At 39.6% G+C, this 20,000-nt stretch overlaps 1 protein-coding gene across 2 annotated transcripts in view; it reads right to left on the bottom strand.

The window, feature by feature from the left end:
• Nucleotides 1–6,122: 6,122 nt before the first annotated feature.
• Nucleotides 6,123–20,000, bottom strand: part of LOC143295264 (spermatogenesis-associated protein 6-like) — a 17,932-nt gene continuing 4,054 nt past the window's right edge. Inside the window, exons 6-13 of one of the 2 annotated variants that reach the window (XM_076606854.1) lie at nucleotides 18,951–19,000; nucleotides 17,736–17,937; nucleotides 17,345–17,483; nucleotides 13,890–14,032; nucleotides 11,828–11,879; nucleotides 10,261–10,370; nucleotides 8,729–8,830; nucleotides 6,123–8,215 (exon numbers count right to left, since the gene is read on the bottom strand). In XM_076606854.1, coding sequence (XP_076462969.1) covers nucleotides 8,777–8,830; nucleotides 10,261–10,370; nucleotides 11,828–11,879; nucleotides 13,890–14,032; nucleotides 17,345–17,483; nucleotides 17,736–17,937; nucleotides 18,951–19,000 — 750 coding nt within the window. In that variant the 3' untranslated portion in view covers nucleotides 6,123–8,215; nucleotides 8,729–8,776. Of the gene's footprint in view, nucleotides 8,216–8,728; nucleotides 8,831–10,260; nucleotides 10,371–11,827; nucleotides 11,880–13,385; nucleotides 13,442–13,889; nucleotides 14,033–17,344; nucleotides 17,484–17,735; nucleotides 17,938–18,950; nucleotides 19,001–20,000 lie in introns of both variants that reach the window. The other variant, XM_076606855.1, reaches the window with a different exon arrangement.

Genomic DNA, 20,000 nt, shown 5'->3' with positions numbered 1-20,000 from the left:
GTGGTGTGTGTGTGTGTGTGTGTGTCTGTGTGTGTGTATGCGTGTGTGTGTGCAAGCGTGTGAGCGCGCGCGCTCCTGTGCGCATGCGTGTTGCACTGTATATTGAGTGCTTGTGTTTCGTTGCGGCTTGGACAAGTGGATGCATAATCATATTTTTGAATATTGCGGAAAAATAAAAGAATCATACTTCCCCAAAGGTTTGCTCGGTGAGCTGTGCAACTCAATTAACTCTCTCCATACGAACGGCGAAAGAGACGACGTTAACAGCGTTTCACCCCAATTACCATCATCAAAATATTGCAAGCGGAAAGCTCTTATACTGAAGACGTGAATGTTGACAAAGAATACCACAATTCTGACGACGGAAGCTAAAGGTTGGGTCATTCAGACACCCACTGGACATCCGAGGGGTCTGTGTAGAGGAGAAGAGAGGACTGGCCGTACTGAGTGAGTTAATCTCAGTCTTTTCTCAGCGAGCTCAAGGAATGAAAGTGCAGCATTATTTACCTACCCATGCAGCGATCTATAGGTGTACTGTCTGCCTGTGTACCTACCATACTGTCTACTACCATATTGCCTGACACTGTGGGCTCTCTCTCTCTCTCTCTCTCTCTCTCTCTCTCTCTCTCTCTCGACCCTATTCAGGGCGGGGATTGGATGTAAAAAAGCACATCAGTGCTTATCTATTATCCTCGAAATATAGAATATGTCTTGTCTTGTCTTGTCTTGTCTCTCTCTGATTCGCTATAGGATTACGAAGTTTATTATCGGTGGGATTTTTGCGTAGTCCCATCATTAAGTGGAGTGATGGCCTAGAGGTAACGCGTCCGCCTAGGAAGCGAGAGAATCTGAGTGCGAGGGTTTGAATCACGGCTCAGCCGCCGACATTTTCTCCTCCTCCACTAGACCTTCAGTGGTGGTCTGGACGCTAGTCATTCGGATGAGACGATAAACCCGAGGTCCCGTATGCAGCATGCACTTAGCGCACGTAAAAGAACCCACGGCAACAAAAGAGTTGTCCCTGGCAAAATTCTGTAGAAAAATCCAATTCGTTAGGAAAAACAAATAAAACTGCATGCAGGAAAAAAATATATTTAAAAAAAAAGAGGGTGGGGGGGTGGCGCTGTAGTGTAGCGACTCGCTCTCCCTGTGGAGAGCAGCCGAATTTCACACAGAGAAATCTGTCGTGATAAAAAGAAATTCAAATCAGTACAAATACAAATTAAGGTAGCCACATTCCCTCTTCGGGGATGATGTCTAAACTCTAAACCAGTGCAGTGTGTATATTATTTGTGTAACCCATCCCACAAACGGTACCTCGATTTAAAGTCTCACCCAAAGGAATAAATCATGCACAGATGTTAATTTCGAGGGGAAAATCTCTTCAGTCCAACGTGCATGGCTGTTTCGAGCAGGAATCAAACCCCGAAACATGGAACAACACTGTCTGACGCGTTAACCACTAGGCCAACAAGGCCGTGTCTCCCTCATGAAATCTAAACAAGGGAAAAAAGGATTTGACTCGATTGACAAAGTGGGTTTCATATACGAAAAGAGAGAGAGAGAGATGGAGAGAGAGGTGGCTAGAGACAGACAGACAGAACCAGAGCGGAGAGAGAGACAGAGGCAGACAGAGAGACAGACAGAGTGAGAGACAAAGACAGAGAGAGAGAGAGAGCATGCACTGTCATTGAATTTAGGAAATGTTCGAGCTTTTCGTAAAATGGATTGATGAAAAGAAAAACACTTTGCTGACTAAGGCCAATAAAGTTGCATGCTCTTTTTCACACCCATGCCATTGCCGTTAAGAGGGCCAGACTGTATTTTTGTTTTGTTTAGTTTTGTTGAGAGAGAGAGAGTATAAATATATCCATGACAAACACGCGACGTTCTTACACTTCCTTCTTCAAGCTCATGATATCATGATACCCCTCGGTTTTGAAAAACTTAGAAACAGACACATGTCATGGAATTTGAAAAGGCATCGAATAGAGAACATTGCATAAACAATTATAACCATATTATCATCTCATCGACAAAATGACGTTGTTATCGTGAAAAGTAGAATGTACATTTCCTAATTTTAGGATGGTTAGTTGATGACTAGTCTATAGTCCAAGTACACAGATTAGTTATCAGTTTTAGACTCTACATGTGTCAACATAAAACCAATGAGAAATTTTCATCATAACTTTAAACATACGATCACATAAAATGATATCAACAGATTTGAACTAATCTAAATAGGCGGCTACACCGAACAGAATGTTAAAAGCACACCCAGAGAATGTTAAATGGAAAGAGATCGTCTACCCTGCATCGTTCAAGGCTGTCAAAAAGAAGAAAAAAGAAAAAGAGGCAACAACAACAACAAAAGCAATAACAACACAACAGCGACAACAAAAAACCTTTACATACCCAAAGCACGCGCGGAACCGAATGAACAGGGGAGAGAATTAACCTAGCATTGCACCGAATCGATGCAGACGACAGAAAACGAGAAATCAATGAGTCTTTTCAATGCGTGGCCCATGATAACTGTCAGCTGAGATTTGGCCCTGAAATGACAAATTGCCGATTAAGCCCCCCCACCCACCCACCCCCCCCAAGACACACGCAGGCCGTGGGAGGTTTGCCAGTCTGCGACAGGTGACAGAGGCAAGTCCCCTAATTTTGTGAGTCTTCAGCGAGGGCCAGTTATATTTTCTTAACTGTTTTGTTTGTTTGTTTGTTTGTTTTTCTTCCCATGGTTACAGTTTGGTTATTGAACTGTTTTCGAAAATCCATTTAATGACATACTGATTTCATATAATATAGAGGGAGCTTCCAAGATTTAGCAGTGCGCGTTTTATCTTTAACTAAAAAATTGATATCTGTCTCTATTGTGGTTGGTGATGCCACAGTTCAGTTTTCTAAATCAGCAAGGAACCTTGGAGTCATTCTTGACTCAAACCTCAGCATGCATGCTCGGGTAGTAAATCTGATACGAATAATCAATTGTGAACTTCGTCGCATCAACTCTATCCGTCAGAACCTTTCTGTTGAAACTACGTCATCAACCGTTCCGGTGCTGAATTAAGGCTGATGCCGTGCTACACATATCATCAAAATTTTCTTATTTCTGCTTTTGTGCTGTCACGAATTGACTACTGTAATTCTCTTCTCATAGGCTGTCCACATAATATTCTTCAGCGAATTCAAAAACTTCAGAACAATGCTGCCCGTCTGACTCTCAGAGTCCCACGTACTGATCACATTTCTCCTCACCTCCGCACTCCACATTGGCTCCCCATTGAAGCGAGAATTAAATACAAAGTTGCGTGTCTCTGCTATTCTGCTTTCCACTCCGCAGGACCTACATATCTTTTTGACCTTATAGTGTTTACACTCCCGCAAGAAATCTCCGCTCTTCCTCTGACTGTTACCTTTTGAAACTTTCTCGTGTCAATACAAGAACCAATGGTGAGCGTTCTTTCTTCTTTGCCGCTCCTCACATCTGGAACAACCTTCCTCATCATATCCGTGCATCTGATTCTATTTTCTGCTTTTTGCTCATCACTAAAACCTCTATCTTTCAAAAACCTATCTATAAGCACTCTCAGCTTCCTTGTTCTCCAACACCACCCATGTCAGCTCACTTTGGATGAATGTAGAGTGGGTGGGGGAGAGTGTGAGTGGGGTGGGGGTTGAGAAAGAGTGGTCATGAATGTTTCATGTAACGTGTAATATTGTTCTTTCATGTAAAGCGTCCTGAGCTCTTAGAGAGAAAGGGCGCAATATAAAGGTAAATTATTATTATTATTAATGATAGCGGTATTAAATGTAACATGTTCACTGTGTGACCCCACGGGGTTTCCTGAAATAAACACGTTTTGTCCGGTCTCAGTTGCCGTCATGAACAGCCACGGTGACCCGCCAACAATGCAAATAACGCACATGCTGCCAATTAGCTGGTGTCTGAGTTCGCCAAAAGTACAGCCGGGTTAATTCCGTCATAGTAAACTGAAAAAAAAAAAAATTAATGGATGTCACACACACACACACACACACACACACACACACACACACACACACACACAATTGCACACCACTTTCATTTCGGCAGCATGCATGAAGAAACATCTAGAATGGATTTTTTTCCTGTCCTTTTTATTGATGGGTATATTATATGTGTAGCACGGCATCAGCCTTAATTCAGCACCGGAACGGTTGATGACGTTTGTATCAAACCATAGACACAAGAGATATTAGTGTATATGGTCAAACACACAAACAGACCAACGAACAGAGGTCAAGGAGGATACTCGAGAGAGGGGGAAATTTGTAATAGTTGTTGCGAGTTTTTCATAACTTTAGCCTGGAGAGGCTTTTCTGATATCACTGGTACATCCCACGCCAATAACAATGTTCCGATCGCTATATAATTTTCAAGATAAGGGGTTTAATGTGTAGGCGATCATGAAAGCAACGAAGTCTAGAAAATCTGCTTTTGAGCTGTGAACAAAGGAACTGATAGTCCACGCCAGAGACAGAGGAAACTGACCATGTATGGTGAATAAGCTCCAGGTTTTCACTGAGGCGGTTAATGGATTCTTTTGTTGAAGTCATATCGAAATAAACACGGGTAGCTGCCTCTTTAGTGAATCAAACATTTGCCGGACTAGCTCGAGCTACAACGTGCAGCGGCCGCCGGAGAAACAATTCACAATGGTCGATCTGGATCAATGTCAAAACGAAGCTCAGATCGATACACTGAAAACAATTATCGATCCGTTGCTTCATGTCCCTGTAGGGGGTGCTTGAATCAGGCAGTGCAGGGGTGGGGGAGGGTGGGAGAGGCGGGGATCTGGTTGCCTTACTCTTCCTCTGTGTGTGTGTGTGTGTGTGTGTGTGTGTGTAGTGTAGTGTGTTTGTGTGTGTGTACGCGAGAGATATTTAAAAGTGGTTGGAGTACGATGGGCAGGGGATGGATGCGAGGGATGAGGGCGGAGGAGGTGGGAGAAGAGAGAAAACCAGAACAGTCTTTTATCTCCAGTGATTATACACTGGAAGAAAAAAATATTTGTGTCTGTCACACTCAAAGAGAAGTGTGTGTGTGTGTGTTTGTGTGTGTGTGTGAATGGAGCAGGAGAAACCAGTGTCATCTTTGATTTATGACCCATGTTCCATCTTTCTTTTTCGTTTTTGTTTTGTTTTTTTTTGTTTGTTTTTTATTGTTAAACACTAGATATAGCATCTGTGCTCTGCTTCACCAGGGAACGTGTGAGAAGCAGGCATACGATTGCATGGAAATTGTATAGAAGACTGCTTTACAAGGGAACGTGTGAGAAGCAGGCATACGATTGCATGGAAATTGTATAGAAGACTGATTCAAAGTAATTTAAGTCAGAGCTCATGCTCGACAAAGACTGATGTGAGGAAAGTCATGCTGATGATAATGCTTGTGACAATTGGACATTGAATTAGTTCAGCTTAAGAGACATACCTTGACTTCTGAGTTTTGTATTTTGCAACTGGATGAACTTCTCAAGGCTTCAACCCTCAGTGCATGAGAAAATTTCATCAGAATGTAGACCTCCACATACATTTATTGCATGGATCTGCAGTGGTATTGTGGGATATTGGCTGATTAATTAACACTAAATCCTTAAAGCTGGAGTGTCTTTGTGCCTCAAAAGACAAAACAAAGCTTGCAGGTACTAATTAAGAAGAATGTAAGTTTAACAAATGTGAGGCTGATCCGTGCAGTAAATGAATGAAACTTGTCCCGTGTAGACATCAACTGACCATTCAGCATTTACGTGTCAGATTCTTTCCTTCCACACACTTCCATTACTTACACTGAAATGAGATTATGGTTCTTGCTCTTGAATCATTTGGATTGAAACATACTCTTGTCATGTTGTCCATTTTCCTGATTTTCAGGTTTTATATCATATTCATAACATACATTCATAACATACGGTATTAAAGTTTGTCACTGCAATATTGTACTCCCTTTGTTTTTCCTTTTCTTTGTATCATCCCACCCTGTCTTGCTGTTGGTCTGTTGGCGAATCTGTGTACAGCACGCACAGGAAGACACATACTAATTTGTTTTTTTTTTTTTTTTTTTTTTTTTAAGTTTAATTATCACCAATATATGTCCAGACTGAAAAAATTTGCTACGCGTGACAAACCAAAATTCGTTCTTTAAGTATGAAAGATAAAAAGTTTTCAAAAATAAGTAATCAGGTTATGTCTATATTCTTATCACAGACAAAATGCTTTCCCAAAGAACTAGAAGCATCGTATATTAAAACTGAAAATGAAGCATATGTATTCCACACATTTCAGAATATATAATAATACTCATTCACTAATACCAATATAAATTCCAAAGTCAACTCCAAACAACATATGAGGAAATGTGGACAAAATAATCTCGCTCCAAACAAAGCTGACAGAGACATTGTACAAAGTAGATTTCTTTTCTTTTAAAAGTGGTAAAATAAACAAAAGGTAGAAAAAAAAAGAAATACATGTATTATTACTAATTAATCTTGCTAAACATAATGGTTTGGATAATGAGTCAATATTATACAATAACAGTCCCATCACTGATCGCGTACACTGTTTCTGCCTCATGCAAACTATCTTTGTTTCTGACTCTCTTCTTTGTTTGCTTGTGCTCATTTTATCATCTGCAGTGTTCTGCTGTTCCTTTCAACAACAGAAAACAATGCTCTATCATTGTGTAAGCTGGTCTGGAAACATAGTATGGGACTGTAAAAGAAAAAAAAAGAAAAAAGAAAAAACTTTTCTTCCTAACACCTGAAAAAAACAACAACAGTTGTTGCACTCATTACCATCAAAGTAATTCAACACAATTTCCAAACACAACACATCATTATCATAAATATGCAGAGTAAAAGAATTAATTCCATGTCACATCATGCGTAGGTATAGCTGTGGTCCCAAATTCAAATGCACACAGCAAAACACTCTTATTTCAAACAACATTTGAAAACATAAACCCTTTAAAAGAAACAACAACTGAAACTCCATAAGCTCATGGCAGAACTATGAGGAAAATCAATATACTGATTACATGACAATTCAAACTAGCATAACAATTCAAGACCCACCATGATTTTAAACTGAAAACTTTGCAAGTATATATACAAGTTACTGAACAAGATTTCTAATCAATCAGATTTGGCATATGGAACGAGAAATTGAGTTTCCAAGGTATCAGGTTTGGCAAATGTACTGACAAAATAAACTATCCATAAACTATCTAAAGAATAAAAAAAGAAACCTTTGCTGCAAGCCGTGAGTAAAAATCTACCTGGGTCATGTAGTTTCTTTTACGTCTGTAACTATTTCAGTTATTCTAAAAGGAAAGTTTTTAGTACCTTATCAACTATTCTCCTCTTTATATTTATAAAAACAAGTTTTGATAAAAGTGAGTCCTTGTGTAAAGTAGAAACGTCTTGAATAGATTAAAATATCTATCATGCCATATACCATGGGTAAAATTTACCCATCCTGTTGAGAAACCTCGCATAAGGCTGCAAGTATATAAAAACCTTGCGTAAGTCTGCATGTATATTGCTGATGACGATTCACTCACACAAGCAGTGACAACTGTCAGGCGACATAGTCAACACATTAACGGAAAGATCTGTACATATTAGCAACATCCCACCCTAGAATAGCATCATGAGGTAAATAATGTGAGACCAACGTTCCTGGAAAAATTGTCAGCAAACTCAGACAACCAGCATGTATTTCCTGATAGCTGATAACTCACTCTGTTTTATTCTATGAGGGCTTATGACTTGCATGCAATACATAATATACAAAAAGGTCAATAGATTCACACAAAAAAACAATTTGTAAAGAAATCTTTGTTTTTTCGGCAGGGAGGAGTATGGGGTCAGGGGGCCTAGGAAGAGAGCGCATTGAAAAAAGAAGATTTTTCAGCACTGAATGCTCTTCACAAGTAGCATGAATCCCTTCACTAATCCAGCACCCGATGTCAGACATTTGTGTTTTGTGTGTGTGTGTGTGTGTGTGTGCGCGCGCGCGTGCGCGCGTGCATGCATGCATGTGTGTGTTCTGGTCCAAGATTCTTCAGCCATTGTTCTTTCTTGCCCAAACTGTCTGGTTTTCTGTTTTTCTGTAATACACAGAGGAAGCTGCAAACCCCCTTTCGATGTTTGTATAAGACCTGAAAATGAGGAAACAAATCACTGTCAACATCTTGCATACTTTCGCATTTACCAAAACATAAATAATGTTCTTTCCCTTAAAACATACTGAAATATTAAAATATCTTTTTTACTATCATCATCATTTTTTTCTTCCTCTCCCCCTCTCTCCTTACTCTCCTCTCCCTTTCCAAGCATATATGTTTGGGGTTTTTTCATTTAAAGTGTGTGTTCATTAAAAAATAAGTATACAAATGTGTGTGTTTGTGTGTGTGTGTGTGTGTGTGTGTGTTGTGTGTGTGTGTGAGCGCACGACTGAGTGAGATAGGATTCAGACAGTCAGAGAGATGGGATAGCTTTTGTTTCTTTATTTCTTTAACATGTTTATTTCATGTCATCTCTTTCCTCTCTCTCAAACAGATGCAGACATACATGTACACACACACTCACTCATTCACACAGACACACACACACACACACACACACATACCACACACACACAAAGGACAGAGATAAAAATTAAATGGACTGACCCCAATAATCAAGCAGAACAATATCTCTAGATGTCTGCCAAGGTCTGCCTACATACACAGGTCATACATGGATGGGTCATAGCAGGGCACAAGTCGAGGAGGCTGCAAAAAACAACAACAACATATTCCAGACAAAAACGTCTTGCTGAAGACATTATTGCAGAATGTTTCCATGTTGATTTTTGGATGTTTCAAATCTGTAGCTTCATGTCTAGATAAGTATGCAAATAATACCCTTGTAACTTGTTTCTAATGGGCATCTTTCACAACCTTTGGTTTTCTTTGTTGTCTCCAGTTGCTCTTCTTCCTGCCTTTCTATGCTCTCTGAAAGGTAACTCTCCCATTCTTATCTATCGATTTCTACAATCATCAGCGAGAATGAGAATGAGAATCATAATGATGATATTACAGAGGTCTGGCTTGGTCCGAGATTCATGGCAGGGTTGTATCCCACACTCCTTTGAATCAATCAGGCCTGCCCCCCCCCCCCCCCCCCTCTCTCTCTCTCTCTCTCTCTCTCTCTCTATATATATATATATATATATATATATATATGCCAGTCTTGAAGACATACATGTGAACTTGAATGACACACAGCTATGGTACTCTTAGTAATGAAGCCCACAGCATACTGTTTACAGTGGGAAGGGTGGAAAACTCCCTGAAATGACATTTTTATTGCATACAGGTTCAAATTCCACAACTTGTTGGTCATCAATCAGTGGCTGTGCCACAGCAGTGTCTCTAGTCATTCTACATTACTGTCACATCACTGCAGTTTGTTCAAAATTCAGAAATCTTATCAGAAATGTGTTAAGAAAAATAAATAAATAAAAAAGAAACAAACAGAAAAGATCAAGTATAAACTGAATCAAAAGTGTGTGACTGAAATGGTACACATATTGACCACTTCCTATGGGCTACGGCTGAGAAATTAATAACAGTTTAAATTCCATTCTGTGCATATTCAGCATGCTATTTCTGTTTTGTGCATATTCAGCATGCTGTCAGAATAAAATGCATTGATGATGAGTTTTCCCATGTACAGTCACAAAAAGGAGAGTGGCTCTTTAATGCAGCATGCCATGTGACTAGTTCCATACCAAACACATGCACTGAACTGCTGATTTAAGCTGGGTTCTGTCAAAGTGAATATTGTGAGTTGGTTTTTGTTTGTTTGTTTGTTGTTTGTTGTTTTTAAGCAAACTGTCCCCTCCATGTGGGAAGATTTAACTCTCTCCATACGAACGGCGAAAGAGACGACGTTAACAGCGTTTCACCCCAATTACCATCATCAAAATATTGCAAGCGGAAGGCTCTTATACTGAAGAGGTGAATGTTGACAAAGAGTACCACGATTCTGACGACGGAAGCTAAAGGTGGGGTCATTCAGACACCCACTGGACATCCGAGGGGTCTGTGTAGAGGAGAAGAGAGGTCTGGCCGTACTGAGTGAGTTAATATCTGTCCTTTCGATACAGTAACTATACGGATCTTACTACTGGACACGTTTGTCGCACCAGTCCACCTACAGGGTAGTATGCAGGCTCCGGTGGTGGGGGGCAACATCTGATCCGTGGTCTGTAGCGCATGCTGGCGCTGAATGAACGTGGTCGACAACGCCCAGTGTATATGCCATTGTCTGAAAATGTATGAATAAGCAAACAATTGAGAAGGGAAGTATGAGCAAGTGAGGAACATTCTGCATTAATCGAACGGTTGTAAATCATAATGAATACAACACCAAAAGCTATTCGTGTTTATATTAGTTACATGAAATATTTAACATTTTCTTGTGCCCCCATGGGGTTTCCTAGAAATAAACTTGTCTTGTCTTGTCTTACCTTGTCTTGTCTTGAAAAGCATACAAAGTATATCAGATTAAATTGGAAAACAAATACAGATCTACAGCCTGGAATGTTCTTTCCAGTGTATTCATATGATGTTCACTGAAGCATATAAAGGCAATTTTTTGTTGAATGTGTGTGCAGTTAATCTTGTTTTCTATGCTTTTTGTAGTGCTCTGAACCTATCACCAGGGATACTGTGCAATACAAGTATGATCCATTATTATCATCATTATTCTCAAATCATAATGGTTTGAGACACTTTAAATACTGCAGAAATTTTTGTTGAGGATATCAATAGACTGCTACATATATAAAGTTAACAATGTGAATGGATAGACCTACCACACCTTTCTAATAACATTCAGTTATAAGCCATGTGAACTGTGTGTGTGTGTGTGTGTGTGTGTGTGTGTGTGTGTGTGTGTGTGTGTGTGTGAGATTAAATAATGTAATGTGCATAGTCTTTGAATATGTTTTATACTTTTGTGTGTTAAATCATTATTTTTATCATTATCATATTTTTTCTTCCTTTCTCAAGTAAGGGTGTATAATTATGTGTTAAGTGTTTATCATAAAGTACTTTGAGCTCCCTCACAGGAAAGAAAGCACTCAACAAGAATCCATTATTATCATCATTACTATTTGGCTCAATACAAACTGGGTGTCAAACTTCGTTGTTAATCATTATTTCATATCAACATGGTCTTAGCAAGGTATGGGTAAATCAATGTGTTCAAGAAATTAACTAGTTCCTCCATGAATTGAAAGAAAGGTTGAAGAGGGCAGAAATGGAACTTTCACATTAAAAACAGAGACCAAATTGAAAGGTTTTGAACATTCTCAGATTCTGCACAATAAGTGGAAACTTATTTGCAAATGAACTTATACAAACATTTCAAACTGATACTGTCGAGGTTTAGGTTAGGTATTTCAGGTATAGCCCCAAATCACCATCATCACAAGAAACAGAAATGCATGTAAATTGCGTACAGCACCCTTTACAAGGGCCAATGGCTAATATGAATAAATCCTCCAAATCTGAATCTATTAACTGAGTATGTGTAGCAGGTATATTGGTGGTGGTGGTGGTAAGTTGGGTGTGCATGTTTTCTTAATCACAAACAGCTTTGATCATTTTTGTTAAAAGGTAGCTCATTTCCGTGAAATGCCACAGTGCAAAAAAAAAAAAAAAAAAAAAAAAATCACACCACACATAACTCTGGCTGATATTTGAAGAAAAGAACGGTACCTTCATCATCAGGTAAGTACAAATGTACTGGCTGTTGAGGTCTGGGAATTATCTGGAAAAAAAGTATAGAACACACACACACACACACACACACACACACACACACACAAACACACACACGAGCACAATCACAATCACAAACACACACACACACACACACACACACACACATAAGCAGGGTAAATCAAACACACACACATACACATAAGCAGAGTAAATGACAATATGATAATCAATGAACCAACACAAGCACCACCACTTAGTATAAATAATCCACGCCCTTTCTGCCACCCTTACAAAGAGCAGTTCTCTGCCCACCTCCTCCAACACCCTCTCAATGATCTGCTCCTTCCTGTCTTATTTTCTTAGGAGAAGGTTATCTCCCCATTTAAGTATTATATATAATAATGATGAAAGATTTTTAGCAGAAAGTCTTCACACAAAAATGAACTGGTGTGAAAGGAACATTGATTCATGGCACAAAATTGATTTCTGAACAAAAGCACTTTCATCAAAATGTACTCTTGTTTTTTTCGGTCAATGCCTATCAGCCTGTTACCTCATTAGTCAACCCAAGAAAGCTTACAATTTTCAAAATTCCTAGTCCTACACACAACTTTCAACACTTTTAATTTCCCTCCACCCACAAGTTCCTCTTACTATTTTGTCAAAGACTAAAATGTTTCCCCTTTACAATAACAACAACAATAACAACAACAACAAAACAGAACCTTCTCAATTCTTTGTGGAAAAAAGTGTGGTATTATTTTTAAATTTGAATAAGTCATCAATAACTGAAAGCTAATGATTTAGACAACAAATTATCCCTTTTTACTCTCCGCCTCCCACCCCCCGCACCCCCAAAATCAGAAGTGTCAAAACAAAACAAAAAAATAATTAAAAAAAATATATATATATTATATTATGATGCCAAAACTGTGGCTATGTGATATCAACTACAACAGTGATGATCACAAACATCTGCAAGTCGCCTCTCATGTCTCTTTCCTTTCCTTCATGCCTAATAATCCACTTAAACTGAGTAAGTTAAAGCAAATATCTGGTATAAAGCCAACAGTGTTCTTGAAGTGGCAGTCAGAACTAGCAAGCACTATGAAAACATGCACAGTGATCAGATATAAGCTGGAAACATACTAAAGCATAAAAAATTTTGCTAAAGAAAAAAAAACGTGTAAAAATATTTGGTTAAAAGTAACAGATGAAATTCATTTTTGGATGGCAAATGTAATTTACTTCTAGTACGGGGCATGCTTTTGCCATCCATTTGTCTGTTCAAATTTTGTCTTTGTCTAATGTTACTTAGTTCTATAGGGTGTCCAAATAATTTCTTTTACCTTAAAAAATGCAAATCATTTGTTTCTATCAACAATAGTACATTCCAACATTCATTTCTGATCCAGAAAGGGCTGAGTTCCTTAAAAGATATCTTTTCAATGAAGAACATCCAAAGTAAGAATAATTACAAAGCAAAACGAACAGTGATAAACAGATGTAAGAGAAAACTGATGAAGTATCTTATCAATCATCTAAAATTTACCTTGTCTAAGTGCCTATGAAGCCCAAAGGAAGGCTGCTCAAGATCTAGCTCACCATCTTCAGAACATGCAAACAAACACATGCAACAAAAACACTCAAGCAGTTTGTGTATTTTAGAACTGTGCAACATAACAGCAAGAGGACTACACAAAAGAAAAGCAGACTTAACATACGTCTAGTTTAGAACACAATCACACCTCAAACACAGTTACTATTAACTACTACACACACACACACACACACACACACACAGAGAGAGAGAGAGAGAGAGAGAGAGAGAGAGAGAGAGAGAGAGATAGGCTTAGCACTAAAATCTAAAATAAGCACATAGAGAACCAGCTGCGAAATCACTAAACCAGACCCGATCAAGCATGCATTCAGTACTACAATGACGCCGGTCATGGACAGAGAAGCCAAACTTTACATCTTATATCAACTGTGCTAAAAACTCAGCTACAAATGGCCCAGCCAGTCTACAAAGACAGCTGAACACAGTATAAGTCACCATGTGCTGGCAGAGACAACGGGAGTGGCTGTGCTCATTGTGGAAAGAGCCCAGGCCGATGCAGGGACGGCCTGTGGCCTTCCTGTAAGCCCGGCACTCTGAACACAGCGACCTGTCTCCATGGACGCTGCCAACTTTCTGCTCTGCATACACATCATGGCATGCAAACATCATAACCCATTTGTATTTGAAATCAGACTTTACCACTGAAATCTTTTTAAATATTTAATTTTAGAAGAAAAAAAATCATGCAGTGATACTTTATTTTCGTGACAACAAAACTGACATGCTCAAACTATTAGACAACAAGAATTCGGCTTCTCAAAACAACCAAAGGGAAGTGAACGAGTGAAATCATTCACCAAAGATTCGGCAATGGAACTGAAATGTAACAACTGACACAAGTCAAGCCACCTTTGCACAAGGACAACACATCAGAGGGTGGCGACACTGTGGGCAGCAAGAGACTTGGGGCCTGCAGCATGGCTTGCAACCCTTACAGTGGTTGCAACAGTTGCAGGCACATTGGCAACAAGACTGTGGCTGGCAACAAGAGCACGCTGAGCTCTGGTCACAACACAGTGGACAACAACTATACGGACACACACTGCAGGAAGCACAACAGCGTGCACTGCGCCCTGTGCAGCACGTTGTTCCTGCACACACCATGACATGGACAATAAAGTAGTGGTGCTGGTAGTAATGATAGTTATGAATCGCTTTTTACCATAGTCTTGTGGTCCATTGCGACTAAATGTACTGTAAACTGTCCACTCATGCAGTTCAAGCATCAAAACCACTACCACACACTCATAAACAGCCATCCACACACACACATAGCCTGCAACAAGACTAAGGGAATGCTTGGCAAAATAAATATATCTTGAGAAAGATTTTTTTTTTTTTTTTTTTTTTTTTTTTTTTTTTCCCCCATCACCTGCACCGTTTCAGTGGCATTACTCCCACACTGCTCATTCCAAGTCCTCCAAACAGAGCCACACCCAGCTTCATCTGCTGTAGTCCCAGCATCAGCAGTCCAGAGGGAACCATCTATGTTTTCGTCAGAAGGCTACACATCAGAGAAAACCCTGCACTGCTGCTGAGTCACTTTGGTGGTGTTCAGTGGTGCCTGCTCTGATTTAACATACTTAGGACACCACTTACTAAGCCCCCCATTGACAACAATAATGGCTCAGTCACAGTGTCCCTCCAATGACAGTTCTCCATGAATCTGCTGACACTGAAGACCTTCACAGGACTAACCCCAAGCATGAAAGTGGAAGGGTATTGAATCTGAGGTCACATAAATTGGGACATTTCTATACTGCTAATGAAGGAGGAGAATGCTATGAAAGTCCATTTAGGTTTGAGACCACGTGACAAAGCTGTATTCTATGCTTCCTGTCATAATGATATCCCAGTATTAATCAGCCCCAAGAGATACAGACATTCTGCAGTGTTGGTCAGAAAATTAGAGCAACACCAAAGACGCAACCATGCAGTGGATGATACATGACTGTGTGGTCCCAGTCTTCCAATTTAAGCCTAAAACACACTCAACTCTGGGTAGATTGATTTTTACCTCTTCAATGTTGGGCATTATTTTGACGTGCTTCTTTTTGCCAGGCTGTTTTGGTTTGCAGGGAGGCTGGTGGGTGTGGGGGGTGGGTGTGGGGGTAATAACAAAAAGTTCCAGCATGCAAACTATTGCAAGGAAGTATACATAACCCATACTTTTCTGAACAGAAAATGAACAGACTATCGAATTCTGATAGAAGTTGATTTAACACAATGATTGTATATATACATGTTCTTCAATTGCAACTCCTGCCTGTGCCATGCCCACTCGTTTCATGCTCACTTTAGACAGTTTCAAAAAGGTTGACAGTGACCAAGCTGGCCCACAGTGCAGGGGGAGGAGAGTAAAGCACTGTTTTTAAGTTTGCTTGCAGATGATAGTTGTTTGATCAAAGCAAGCATGCTTTTCTAAAAACATGCTGTACATTTAGTTCATGATTTGCACAAAAACTGTTCACCCCCTTCATCACACTCTCTCTCCCTCCTTGCCCTGAATAAGTGGATGGTTTGTATTTGAGGTCAACTCTTAGGTCAGCCACAAAGCTATAATCAACCTCCTGCTCTGCCTTCTCTCTTTTGCTGGCTACATCTAGCTCTTCAACTACCCCCACCCTTTTCCCTCTGTAAATAATCATTCCAACTTTCAGTCATGTCAAGCAAAACATCCTGACAAGATTTTCCAACACCTACCATTCAATTTATTGTTGTCAATGACTTGTAAAGCTTCTGCAACATCTTGGATGGCAAAATCTCAATTTTTGTTGTTGTTGTAACACACTGCTGTTTCATGCCAGTGGGGTAAGGTTGTGGTTCGTCGTTCGCCATTTCGAAAGCATTGTGAGGAGTTGGTATTACCAATAACATACAGAAATTATCACACAGAACATGACTGGCTACTGCTCCTCATGGATGAGATATATCAAGCTTTCTGACTGGTGGCATTTGGGACACATCAACTTTAAAATAGAACCGTGAAAAATCATGAAATGACACTGATATATATATATATATGTGTGTGTGTGTGTGTGTGTGTGTGTGTGTGTACATCATGGAGCAAATAGCAAAGCATTTTTGTGGACGTATATATATGTATGCATGGGGCACTGAAGAGGTTAAAATTCACTCAGAGTTAAAGTGTCATGCAGAATCAATGGCAGTGAGCTCCAAATTTCTGGGGCAATAAGACTAAACCATGCTCCTCAACTGTGTTTGTTTTACATTCTGAAGGTTTAAGGGCTCCTCAATGGAAGAAGAAAGAGAATGAGAAGAATGGTACATGGAAAGTGAAGCAGACAGATACAATGGAAGAGACTCATCAAAATAGCTGTATGCAAAAACTCCAACTTTGAAACGTGCTGTCATTTAACAGCTTTTTATCAGAGCCCGAAACAAGACCATGTCCTGATGTCAGCTGTTCTCTGTCCTTGTAAAAGTAATCTGTACCCCTTCAAATACTTTATAAAAGGAGAAAAAAAACAAGAAAGCAGGTCTGCTGAGTTCTGATGGATACAATGTATATTTGTGAACAAATATGTTTGCAAAGAGAAGTGTTCCATCTATAAAGTAAATTAAGTATATTCGCAAATACGTGTCCCATTTATGAAATAATGAAAAGCAAAAAAAATTTTTTTTTTAAATTCATGAAGTTTCCTAGTTTAAAATTCTTACAACAGCAAAATCAAGGATGGTCTATGTTCTAAAAAAAAACAAGAAGAAAAGAAAAGAAAAGAAAAAAATCCAACCTTTATCTCCTGCTGACTTCCCGTCTGAACATCTAAAGCTAAACAAACACCACAGTGCATGTGCACACAGTTCAGTCCACTGACATGCATAAGCATCCTCCTTACTCATGCAACAAAATGGTAGGTATGACTCACTTGATTTAGATTCATTGGACTTCTTCTCCTTTTTGGAGTGAGATTTGGACTTGCTTTTGTTTTTGTCCTTGCGAGTGGCGTTGGCACTGCGGTTGGTGTGTGCGCCCCCTGGCGCGCGGCCGGTCAGCTCTTTGTCCGACTGTCCCAAACACACAGTTGCTCTCTGTTTGGTCCTATGTTATCATCAAGTCACAGGTAATGACACCAGCATACCAAATCCAGATATCATATGTCTTTTGTATCAGTTCTTCATATGGTACAAAACAGTGAAGAAACCTGCACATAACTACACACACACACACACACACACACACACACACACACACGCATGCATGCATGCATGCACTCACGCATACACATACAAAAACAACAAAAAAAAAGAAATACTCACCTTGCGTACTACAAACACAGGCCTGGGGTCTGTGGTGTCTGACAGATCAATGTCAGCAATTCTGTTCAGTGCCAAGGCAGACTGACAACGAGAGAGGGAAGATTTTGTGTGCTGACGGTAGTGAGGCGGAGGACTATCTTCCCTGGGGTTGTAGCTCGCCAGCGGAATGTTGTGACGTGATGAAGACACTCTCTTGGCTGACCTGAATATCAATAGTAACCAAAATGACATCTCTGTGTGTATGTGTGTGTGTGTGTGAAAGAATATATCTGAAAAAATGACATATATATATATCATATCCTTATATATATTTGCATATATATACTCTGAAAGTCTCTCTGAAAGCGTTTGACATCAACCCTGACTCCTGGGAGGAATCTGCAATGGGCTGTGACAATTGGCGCTCTGCTGTGCACAAAGGCGCCAAGTTGTGCGAGGCCAATAGGACTGCTGCAGCTGTTCAGAAGAGGCAGGCCAGAAAGTCATGGGCAAACAAGCTCCCTGACAATGATATGCCTGTCTTTGTCTGCCCCAACTGTCAGCGAACATTTTGTGTGCAGAATGGACTATTCAGCCATCTGCGCATTCACTATATATATATAGTGGTGTGTTTCCATCGAGATCGATGATGACCATCATTGTCATCCAGCTGGGAGATTGGGGGTGTGGGGGGGGATGCTCATGAGTCTATCTGTGAATGCGCAGATGGCTGAATAGTCCAATCTGCACACAAAATGTTATATATATATATATATATATATACACACACATCAAACAGAAAAGGATCACGTGTTTGATAAATAAAAAAAAAAACAAACAAGTTATAACTTATGTTACATCATCCATAATGACTAACAAAACAACAAGAACACTACCACCACAAACAAGCACAGCTGCTGAAAGAAGGGAGACAATTCTATCATCAAACAGACTGCGCTTTCAGTTTATGTTGTCGCAACGCAACTTTTAACTGCTTTGTCTGTGTGAACATATCAAGCGCCTTCTCTTTTCCTTCTCCTCCCTCAACTCTGTGAAGAGTCACTGGGGCCATGCACATAAGAACTGTTCCCCAGATTCATACAGGTCTGTCGGTTGTGTGTCAATATCAAAGAGTCGAATCCATGAATGGCATTGACTTCAACAAAACCTAACAGGATAATAAGGGAAGAAACACATAGACACCATTTCAATGAGCATGGGGCATGGAGATCTCACCTGGTTCTTCTAGTCGGAACTCTGTGCGTCTTCTTGAAAAATCTCCTTTCCTGGAAAAAGAAATGAAAACTTATTTTCCCCTCAAATTTTGCTTGTTTAATCGTTGATCTTCTTTTGTTTTTGTTTTGTTGTTGTTGTTGTTTGTTGTTTGTTTTGCTTTTTTCCAGGTTTTACTATTCATTTAAAAGGAAAATGAGGGGGGAAGTGTTTTGACAATCAATCTCCTGTTGTTTTGAAAATCTCCTGCGTTTATTTTGAATTTATTTAGAACTTCTCTCTTATGCCTATTTCTGTGTGGAATGAAACTGTTCTCACAAGTTATACATGCATGTCTTCATATTACTTTCATTCTGATTAACATAAATATTTTTGCTTAAATCACTGATATTAGCTTTCAATTAAAAAGAAGATAATGATCACTGGCACAGACTCACCTGCATGGTGAACTGTATGAGTTTCATATCACATATTTTCTGTATATATAATATTATATGTAACAGGTGTGACATTAATGAATTCTGTCTTTCAGGCAGCCATACTAGTCATGAAAATGTCTAAGTGTCCCAATTATCCCTTCAAAAGCCATGAGTTACATACAAGCTTGTGGGATTCAGGTTGAAGACAACCATTACAAACAGTAGAAGCTAAGTCAAAAGACAGAAACGTCAGAGGACATGGCTGTAAGAGTGTTGCAAATGCAATCTAATCTGCAGGATTCCTCACAGCAAATTAAAAAAATAATCCTTTAAAACCTGTACAGTGGGGAGGAGAGGTGGAGTTGATGATGGTTAGATCCACGCCCCTCCTCGATAAATCCTCCTTTTCGGAACCCCCCTCCCACACTCCCTCCTACCCCACCCCACCTCCCACCTGACCCACACCTGTACATAATTTAGTACACAAGCTGTGATCTCAGTACAGGAGGTTTCGCTGGATTCCTCAATTTTCACATATTGAACAGAATGTTGCATGCTGTTACTGCTCCATGAATGTTTGACCCAGGTTCTTTTTTTTTTTTTTTCATAAGCAAGCAAACTGACATATAAATAG

This window comes from Babylonia areolata, chromosome 20 (assembly GCF_041734735.1).
Source record: "Babylonia areolata isolate BAREFJ2019XMU chromosome 20, ASM4173473v1, whole genome shotgun sequence".
NCBI lineage: Eukaryota > Metazoa > Mollusca > Gastropoda > Neogastropoda > Buccinidae > Babylonia > Babylonia areolata.
Note: the sequence above shows the minus strand (reverse complement) of the source record. Positions and strands in the feature narration are given on the sequence as shown.